This window comes from Ixodes scapularis, unplaced genomic scaffold, assembly GCF_016920785.2.
Source record: "Ixodes scapularis isolate PalLabHiFi unplaced genomic scaffold, ASM1692078v2 PGA_scaffold3__209_contigs__length_174095766, whole genome shotgun sequence".
Classification (NCBI taxonomy): Eukaryota; Metazoa; Arthropoda; class Arachnida; order Ixodida; family Ixodidae; genus Ixodes; species Ixodes scapularis.
This window is the reverse complement of record NW_024609868.1, coordinates 29,188,386-29,199,191: the sequence shown is the minus strand read 5'-3', so window position 1 is coordinate 29,199,191 and position 10,806 is coordinate 29,188,386. Positions and strand designations below refer to the sequence as shown.

The 10,806-nt window shown below is 46.1% G+C and overlaps 1 protein-coding gene across 1 annotated transcript in view; it reads left to right on the top strand.

The window, feature by feature from the left end:
- Positions 1-1,309: 1,309 nt before the first annotated feature.
- Positions 1,310-10,806, top strand: part of LOC115317860 (ornithine decarboxylase-like) — a 28,129-nt gene continuing 18,632 nt past the window's right edge. Inside the window, exons 1-5 of the mRNA XM_040208138.1 lie at positions 1,310-1,405; positions 1,926-2,022; positions 5,784-5,816; positions 8,921-8,964; positions 10,063-10,229. Coding sequence (XP_040064072.1) covers positions 1,310-1,405; positions 1,926-2,022; positions 5,784-5,816; positions 8,921-8,964; positions 10,063-10,229 — 437 coding nt within the window. The remainder of the gene's footprint in view (positions 1,406-1,925; positions 2,023-5,783; positions 5,817-8,920; positions 8,965-10,062; positions 10,230-10,806) is intronic.

The window sequence follows — 10,806 nt, the reverse complement described above, 5'->3', positions numbered from 1 at the left end:
ATGTTGGTTTCTATTTCGAGTCTAACCGGAAGTTACGTGAGGTACAAGAAGCCCATACGAATTATATTGTCAAGTTGAGCACTTTTTACATATGCATTACGCTGTGCCACTTCACAGACCATTGGTTGCTTATGGGCAGGGAAATAAAAACACGATGATGATGATGATGATAACGATGATGCTTGGTGTTCCAAGTGTGTCACGGTGTCCGCTGTGACGCCGAAATTTCTGAGGGCGGGAGCCGAAGCACCATGGCTATGCGACCATACCATCCATGACTCTATCGGCGTAATTATTTTAGTGCCGAAGTAAAATCCATAATATAAATGAGGAAAACGAAAATGGCGAGGAATTTCTTGGCTGAGATCGCCACGCGTTTGGTTCATAAACACTTTTTGGAGAAGAAAAAATAATTATGTTCTACAGAACTACGAGCCAAGAAATAAAACAAGCGTATGTTTTGGTGGCATTCAAGGTACCCTCCCCCCCCCTCCCCCCCCCCCCCCTATCCACTTACGCTCCGAAACAATCAAAGACGCAACGCTCAAGAAGGAAAGTGATGGCGACAGTTTTTTTGAAACGCAAAGGGGATCTTGCTGATTAATTATCTGGAAAGCAGCCGGTCGTGCAGGCGAAACTTATGCCAACGTTCTCTGCAAACTGCCTCAAGCCTTCGTGAAGAAGCGACGAGGATTGGTGACAAGAGAGGTCCTCCTCTCGCACGACAACACCCCCGTTCTCAAGTCTCGTGTTGGCCAGCCTGTCATTCGAAAGTGCGCTCTCGAAGCGCTTGACTGCCCTCCCTGCAGTCCCCATCTGGCGATTAGTGATTTCCTTTTTTATATCCCAATCTGAAGAAACACCTCAGGGGAACAAGGTTCGATAACTTGAACACAGTGGAGACTGCCACAGAGCAGTGGCCTAACAAACAGAAAGCTTTTCTTTTTTCTTTACAATGTATCAGCAGTTTTTTTAGGCAAGTGGGAGATGTAAAACTATTTCGTTGAAACAATTTTTTTCCCAAAGCCATGGTAGTTTTTTTAGGTACATTCGAGTTGCAGTACTTTTTTTTTTTTTATCAACTTTTGTATTTCTGTTTTTGTTCACGCTGATTGCCCGCTCCAATTTTGCGCAGGTTTTCCAGCTGGCTGAACCAACCATTTTGCCGCCGAAAAAGAAAAAGAAAAAAAAACAAGTAACATCTATCATCTGCAGATCCGTACAGGCAGACCCAAGAAACATCGCGCAAGAAATTAAAACATTTCTCACTGCCAAATCCTCAACACATTTCGCTTTTTTCGGTACGGGAATGGCGAGAATCATGAAAAACAGTCTCGATAGGAACTATTCGGTCTACGTAGAAATGGATGCTTTGAAGCTTGCTCGAGAACTGGTAAACCAACAGGTAAGTGAACGGAGTACCCGAAAGTTATTAGAAACGTCGGTGTTGGCACATATAAAGACGTATGCGGCCTAAATGTTTTTATCGACAGGAGTTTGCTTATTGGCTGGATTTTATGCAAACAAAGTGTTATGTTCGGATGCTATCCGTTACACGCAGCATACACACAGCCCATAGAGGGCAACGTATAAGCATGCAAATCATATATAGACGTACTTAATGATAGTTAGTCAAGCTTCAGCTTGGCTAGGTACGACTCAAAGAATCTTGCGATGGTAGGTGACTCTCGGCGAGTGCAGCTGGCTTCTAAATGACGAAGCGTGGTTCCTCATGCAGGCCTTGTCTCCTTGGTGGTATTTGCCAGGTGCCTTTTGTTTTGTTAGGCACGCAAACCCACAAAGTTTCCTTTTTGCCATTTTTACAGTCGTTTTCAGCGCAGACGCGGTTTAGGTATTTAGGAACTATACAAAAGTGAGAAAATAAACAGGTCTTCATAGTCGAAATTACGTCATTCTCGCCACAGGAAACGGATGAGGCCTTCTTTATCTGCGGCTTGCGAGACTTGGAGCAAAAAGTGAAACTGTGGCAGCAGGAGTTGCCACAAGTGACACCATACTACGGTGAGGCGGTTCCCCACCTGCCTGTTTACATGTTACATCTTCGTTTGTGCACTTCGCTCATTTGCAGAAAGGAGGAACTTAAGATCGTTATTTATGAGCATGATTTAAATGTCAAATTTTGTAGATACCTGGAGGAGATCGGTCCTGGTGAAGTGCGTACTTGTTGCCTTCCGCTGTGCTTTGGCTGCGCGTGTTCACGAGACGCTGAAATGTTATCCAAGGTGGGGTGGGGCTGGAAAGCGAGGTTTTCTCATTACCTGTATCGCTGCAGTTCAGTTGCTCATGACGGAGGTAGATGGCACACTCATCGAATCTGATATAGAAGGACTCAATAACCACGCGCCCTTGGCCGCGTCGTCGCGCGTGCTATGATCATGAAGTCTTGAGAACTGTTAGTGGTACACTGGGGGTGCTACTAACCGCTCTTTCAACCCATGACGGATTATATCGTTTCCTGTAATACGTCTCTGATTGAGAGGATAATCCCTGGTCTTCGTGAAAACCGTAGCAGGCATAAAATGGACATGAAAACTAAGCAGACAGGATTGGAGACATGAACACCCTTTCCTAAAAGTATACCCCCGTGGAACATTATGGTTAGAGCCCTACAGGCCCGCGGATAACCCGCGGATCGTCTGCGGATATCCGCAGGTGGCAGATGCAGATGCTGATCAAACTTAATCGTTATTGGTGGGTTGTGGATCGGATACGGACGCCAGGGACTGCGGATGCGGATCAGATGCCGATATCCGCAAGTCTGGATCTATATTTTTGCCGAAGCAGCCTATAAACGTGCGTATCATGCCGTAGGAGTCTCGACCCCCGACCACTAACAAACGCCACAGTTAGAAGATAGGGACGCGTCTCCTTTCCGCAATATTTCAATGCTGTTCAGCCTTTTTTTCATGGAGCACCCAAAGTGCGGCTAGCGTGGCACTGCACGCAGACGACAGCGGCATTAGCCATAGTACGATCGAAGTTACGGTCTACGTCAGCGTCACAACATGACTATCCGCCGGTCGATTGATTGCATCATAGTCGCACAAACGGTTCCCTAAAACAGTGAAATCTGAAATTGAATATCAGGCAGGGAGCATATGTCATCTTACTGTGAAACACAGGGAGACCTGAGCGACCAGTCGCGTCTTCATTCACAACCAATTCCAGGATAGCAAGCACTCTTTTAGCGATACTGGTGATGCACAGAAACGCGAACCAAGATGATCGTCAGATGATCGTCGGTTGGCACTCGGACACTGGCAACATCGGCGACCGTTCGCAGAGTCGTTCATGACCACTTACACAATTGACAGCAGTGCCCGAGCATGTTGGTTTTGTGCGGAGAAACGAAAACAGGGAGATTAACGGTTGACGCACTCGGCAAAAATGTACTACATTAGGCGCACAAACAAATAATCGACATGGGAGTCGCAGCTATGCGGATTTCCCAGTCTCATCTGTCACGGGTAGGCAGCGGCTCTCAAGTCTTCGATGAACTCGTATCATCGGGTCTTCAACTGCTCGAACCACTCGCTTGATATAGCATGCGAGATAATGACTGACGACTCTGAACAAGAACCGCCTTTGATAAATAATTGGGGTTGTGTGGATATTTATACAGCGTGTAGTTGGTCAACGATTTCAAAGTTGCGACGAGTCACTTGTTGTAGGAGCAATTTAGCCAGTGCAGTACAACCGCTATGCTGGGGTCTCTAAAGTGCACCATGCAGTAGTGATACACGACCGCACGCCGGTAGGATGCTCATTCAGATCGAAACCGCGTTCGATCTGCCATGTCGGACATGACATTGAGTGATGTGCTAGTGACGGAAACGAGTGCGATGACGCCTGGTATCGGAAGCCTGACCGCAGCCAAAATGTGGAACACGTCGCTCTAGGTGCGGCCTGCACAGTTTTTATTAATCGTAATTTTGGCCCGCCTAACTTTTTAATTGTGCACCCGTGGTCTAGCACTTCACAGTAGATAATAGGGTTGGTAAGAGTCGTACCCTCGCTCCTAACGCACATTTCCATGACTTCCCAAATAGCTGCCAGGTGATGCAGTGTGCGTCGAAAACCATATATTCCGCCATTCTCATTTCATCATTCTCACGATTGTACCTTGTACTTGGACATGCAAAGGGAAGATAATTACAATGAGGGCGAAAATGTAGAGCAAGGAACGACAGTAATCAGTTTTTTTTTACTTAAATACTCTGAAGTGTACTTAACAAACTGGTCATCGACGAGTGGGGATCTGCATATCGGCCTATGACGGAGTGGCCTATTTTACAAGTTGTCTATCGACAAATTGGCCTTTGACCAACTGACTTTCAACAAGTTGGCTGGATAAATACCACGACCGTGTTTTTTAAGCCAGGGGCAGATGATGCAACCCGTAGCCGCTCTTGCCATGTTCCGGTGTCGGATACAAGGCGTCGACGCTCTTGCCGCTCAAACTGAAATACAACACACACACACGCACACACACACACACACAGACGCACTCACGCACGCACGCACTCACTCACTCACGCACGCACGCACGCACGCACGGACGCACGGACGCACGCAAGCAAGCAAGCAAGCAAGCAAGCAAGCGAGCCGGTGTTTCTCCTTGCGAGGGCTGGCGGTCCCTGATCGTCTCGTGGCATCCTGAAGACGTTCTTGTTGTGTTTAGAGCTCCAAAGCGCAGGCCGCCACCCGCCTGATATGTCAAAGTTTCTGCGCCCTGGGTAGAGTAGGCTGAACTCGGGCAATATCCCTTTCAGCGCTCCCGGAAACACAACAATACGCGATTACGCAAAGAACGTAAATATTCAGACCCACAGTTATTTATTCATTCTTCCAACGGAGCTGAGTTCCAGGCCGTAAATTAATCGATGATGTGATAATCTTCGCTCATTTGTCACTGGCACACCGGGACTTGAGGCAGTCAAAAAATATATGTATCGTTTTATAGATACAGGCTGTCCAAGGTTACTTTTTATGTCCAATCACCATAACACGCGCGAGCGGACATAATAATGTCTAAGAGTTACGTTTAGAATAAACGAAAATTATCACAGATCTCACCTGTGAGTTTGTTTCTGCTACTATGAGACAGACCATCAATCAATGTGTTTATCATTGATTTCCTGTAAATGATTAGGAGATATTCTAGCTCCTGCCACGCGTGGCTCTAGAGCTTGACCATTAAGGTCATCTGACATAACAGCCCGTGGCTTTCTGCTATGAGGTTTTTCTTAACACATAGTTTTCAAGAATATAATAGTGTACGTATATGGATATACATAAAGGGGAGGATCTAAGCTGCTACTTCAGAAATCAGTAGGGATATGCTGCGGCATATGTAGAAAGAGCTGGAATGTCGCCTTTGTCATTTTACGCACAGACAATGACGCACACTGAGACTATACTCATAAACAGCGTGTTGGTAAAGTATGAAGAAGGAAATATAGAGAGGACAAAACAACCTCTCTGTTTTATGATGTTTTGTTATCTAGTACATTTAGAGATTTTTGTAATTTCATGGCAACAGGAAACTTTTATATTCAGCAACGCATTTTTCTTTTTGTGTCCCCTCACACATGTGAAGATCTTTCACGAACATCCTGGGTTATATAGAGATTTAGTGGCTAACATATGCTAGTTAAATTTTCTAGAGCTCTTTCCTATGCTTGTTATGAAAAAGAATACAACATTTGTGAGGATGAAAAGGATGAAATAATGAAACTACTGCATATTCAAATTGGTTCCAGCCGTAAAAGTGTGCTCAGACCCGGTTATTCTTCACACCATGACAGGGGTGGCCAGGCTGACCCGGACTAAGAGCCGTAATCAAAACCACGAAGCTTCTAAGAGCCGCGGGGGGGGGGGGGGGGGGGGGGGGGAGTATACTTTTGTTTAAGTTTTGGACAAAAGTTCGCCCCCCCCCCCCCCCCCCCCCCCCGAAGAAACATATGCAATAAGCCATAAAAGGAAACAGTTTAGTGAAGAGCCGCAGTAACAAGGGGGCGTGGCAGGTTTGTTTATTTCATTCATTTCGGTTACGGGCACAGTGAATTACACTAATGCAGCGGTTGCTCATTATGTGCCTGTGTTGGGCTTCCCCATTCGTAAAACAAGCGCCTTGAAGTTCGACTCGAACGACGTCGTTGCGCTCCGGAGCAGCTCAGTCAGATGATCGTCCGTAAGGGTCGCGCGCTGTTTTGACTTCCCCGCTTTCATGGTTGAGAACAGCGCCTCGCAGCAGTATGTTGATCCAAATATGGAGAGGAGTTTCTGGCCCGCGAGCTTGACGTGGGGATACCTTGCTTCTGGCAGCTGCCGCCAGAATACTGCAATTTTCTGAGACTGCAGGAACGTCTTCAGCCCTTCGTCTTCTTGCAGTTCAAGCAGTTCCAGTTCGAAGGCCCCTACATCTCCTGCCAAGTTTTCCCTAGTTGGAATGTCGACAGTCAACATAACAACCATAAAAGAATTCATCAGAAGCGCAAAACAAGGTTTGAGTTGGTGCATATCTTTGAACCAGGACTGAAAGTCCCTCTCGAGTTCCTCAAGCTTTACGAAATATTCCCTGACCTTAGCATCGGTCAGTTCAAACTCAGGTTCTGCATTCAACATGCTCTTCAGCCGCGGGAAGTGGATCAGGCGCTTTGTTTTCAGGTCCTTTTGAAGAAGATTTATCTTGTTTTGGAAGCTGAAGACTGTTTGGGCGAATACCGAAAGATACCATTTTTTCTTTCCCTTGCAGCGACATGTTTAGGGATTTAAGGTGCTGAACTACGTCAGTCAGGTAACCGAGATCGACAGACCGACCTGCGTCATGAGGTTCAGGACATGGCTTCTCTTTCGCCCCCAGAAAAGCTTGGATTTGCTTTAGGAGATACACAAACCTTGATAGTACGTTGCTCATTGACAGCCAGCGTACCGCACAAAAAAAAAAAAAAAAAACACAGAAAAAAACACGATACGTCGATGGGCGCTTCATGAAGTTCCAGTTCTTCGAGGAAGTTGCGGAATTGTTGGTGGGTTTTGCATTCGATCGTATGTAGTTGACGACTCGAAGGACGGCGCTTATAACGTATTTATAGTTGAAGTGCTTCACCACCAGTGTTCACGATGAATAATGCAATGAATTGGGAGAAAATCTGGAATGCTTGGGGCGCTCCCCAAAAGTCCTACCAGGCCCGCATTCTTACCAACCATAGCAGGCGCACCATCAGTGGCAATGGCGCAAGCTTCTGCAGAGGAACGTCGAACCTCTTCAACGTTGTTAACAATGCATTCTTAATGTCAACACTACGAGTGGTTTCCTTTAGGGCAGCCATGTTCAGAAGCTCTCTTCTCTCTAGCTTTCGTCGGATGAAGCATAACGAACAAAGATTGCAAGCTGCGGCTTGTCATGTATACCCGTAAATTCATCAAGGGCTCAACTGAATGCTTCACAGCGGATTAGGCGCTCCTGAAGCTTGTCGACGACGTTGGCGCTTAGCTGTGAAATGCGCCTTTCGACCGAATGTCGTGAAACTGGTACTTGGTTGACCAACCCGTGAAGATTTTTGTTGTTTTGATCCAACAATGCCACGACGTCGGAGATGTTGGTCTTCACAAATTCTCCTTTTGAGTAAGCTCGCTTGGTACGAGCGATGTTCCAGCCTCCCAGCGATTGCAAAAATTGCTGCTGCTGCTACTTCAGATTCCTTGCTGAAGGCATTCATCAAGGACTGCTGATTCTGATGTCGCGATTTGATCTGGGCCAGTTTGGTTTTTCTCAACTCAGATGAAGCTAGATAGTCTAGAGAAAAGGTTTTGTGATTGGCCTCGTAATGCCGTCGAACATTGCTCGCCTTGTGGTGCTAAACTGCTGCAATACAGATTAGGCAAAGGGGCTTACCGTTTTTCTCTATGAAAGCGAAATCTTCCTCCCTCTCAGGGATGAATGTCCGATGTTCATCTTCGTACTTGCGTTTCTTGTTGGACGTCATTGCGACGACGTCCGCAGAGCCTCGTCACTACTTCGCCAAGGGTGGTTAGACATAGGCAGCAATTAACTCCTTGTCTCGACAAAGCGCGTGGAATACCGTGGAGGCAGCTGAAGAAGTGATGACCTCGTCGCATGAAATCCTGACAGTTATTTAGCACTTTTTATCTTCCGTATGCACATGTCTGCTTTTCCAATCGAAGCATGACCATGGTGCAACAAACCTTTTGCCCTTCCATGCAAGCGTTCCAGACGCGCCTTTACTGACCACTGGCTAGTCATCCCCCCCCGCCCCCTCCCCCCGAAAGTACAAAAAAACAGCTTGCAGGTCACAGCTGTAAGCCGGTGAAGATAATAATGAGAATGTTCTCGGTCCTTTGTGAACTTGAACATAACATCTGTGACTAGTGGAAACTATGAGTGAGGTCAACCCGGGCTTCCGCGACCTTTAACAAGAAACAATATGGAGGGAACACTCATTATCTAAAGGGGGCAAGTATCACCGGCGAGTGACAAAGGCCGGGAGACAGAACATTTCCTCGACCCCAAGCCAAAGTTCATGCATGGTTTGACAATCCCTGTCCTTGATGCATTTCCCCCTAGGGTCCAGTAAACTCTCTCGAATAATGAAAGGAACAGGATCTGTGGAAACATACGAGTGAAAAGGGGTTCGACTGCAACTATGGTGGCACAAAGCTTCCAAAGCGCAAGCTGTTTGTTTATTCTGAAATCGTTTTCTTCTTTCCTGGGGAAAGAGGGAAAGGATTTCTTTCTTTCCCCAGGAAAGAAAGAAGGAAAGTGGCGTGCGAGGGGGGGGGGGGGGGGGGTGGCTCCCTTACGAGGGATCCGCGAGCCGCACTTGGACGAGCAAAGAGCCGCATGGGGCTCGCGAGCCGCAGTTTGGCCACGCCTGCACCATGAATTCACTGGGGGTCAGTTTCGACTGCTCTAACAAGGTAACTTTCCTTTCGTAAATGCTTTAACCAGCATATTTCACCTTAAGCTGACTACATATTTTTTATAGCTAATCTTGTGAAATTAGGAGTGGCGTGAATCAATTCATTAAGTGGCCATTCAAATTTTAAACTCACTTTATGGTTTTTAAAGTACCGCTGCCACTTTTGGTAACAAAAGTAAAAAAAGAAATATAGGGCATGCTTAGCGAAGGTAGCTAGAGAGAGAGAGAGAAAGAGGTGAGTATTTCCTAGAGAAGAAGATGAAATGCTTGATTTAGTTAAAGTTCATCCAGCTGATGTGATAGTTTTCCACAGGACAGAAATAAGAATATATCATAGGGGAATGTAACATTAATTCGGAAGCAGCGCGGAAGAGAGTGAAATGCAGTTATTAATAGGATTGGGATTATTGTTTGTAAGACACGGTTGATGAATGCATTCAGTAACAAAATCTTCCTGGTGCTTCTCGTGCCTGCAAAACAACGTCTCGAATGGGAGAAAAAAAATCACGTAATACATTTTAATTAGACAAGATGCAAACAGAATGGTGAAATGAGGTACTGGTAGTACCCAAGGGGTCGGGCAATTTAGGTGACATTCCTTGACGTGCGGTGCTATCCCGATGCCATTATATCTTGAACTTGCCATTAGCATAGTGCCCGGAACGTGTCTCAGACCTGTTGTGTTTACCGTGTCTGCGTTTCTGACCATTCGTTTTCCGTTTCGTGACGTCACAACTGGCGGATGTAGTCGTTGGTCTCGATCACGGCGGTGTCCCAGCGGGGGAGAGGGATATTGCTGACGCCTGGTTTGTGCTACGACGCTCTGTTTCAAAGGGTTGGGACATAGTGACAACAACAATCCTTACGTCTGTGCCCACCTTGCGAGCCAGCACTTAAACAATCGACCGACAGGATCGCGCGTGACAAGCTATATTGAATGTGCAACCGACTCTCATGACGTAATTTGTTGCTAGTTTGGGACCACGTTTGGTGCATGGTCGGTATGCGACGCTGAAGACAGCAATCATAGACGTGCTCCAGACACCGTATACCATCAGCGATATACGTATATATATATATATGCTTTCCTTTCTAGAGAGAGTTGAAGACAGTGCTCGACATGGGCGTAACACCCGACCGCATCGTGCACGCCAACACAGTCAAGAGTACTTCCCACTTGAAGTACGCCTCTGAGCACGGTGTTACCTTGATGACATTCGACTCTGCAGAAGAGCTGGTGAGGATGGATGACAAGAACGCAAGGTACTTTCAACGTTCAGTTAACGGTTTCATTGTGAACTGGATTCACAATGAACCGTTAACTGGGTTAACGGTTCATGGTGAACTGGGTTAACGGCTTATGGTGAACCGTTAACCGAACGTTGTTCGGTTAACGGTTCATGGTATGGCTGACTTGCTGCCTGACCAAAAGTCGCAGGTGACACACATACCAGAAAGCTTGCTCGGTGCTAACATTTCCGACAAGAAGGGAGATAGGTTGTAGGGGGCAGAACTTGAATCAGTGGTGAGAAAAGGGCTTGTTGAATTTCCAGAAGCTTATAGGATGGTGAAACGAAAGTGATTTATGATGGTGGTTATGCGTCTTTCATATATTTTTATTAATCGATTTTTTTTTATTCTTTATTTTTTCGTCTTTATTTGTTTCCTTGAAATTGATTTACTGTACCCTCTCTTTCTCTTTTGCGTTATTATGTAGACGCTGGAGTTCTTGAGAGCACCAACTTTTCTGAATGCAATATATGTTATCTTCATTTTCTTCTCTGGCTATGGAGGCGATTGAATTTATGGAGAAAGCGCTTTCTCCAAACAAAACACATAA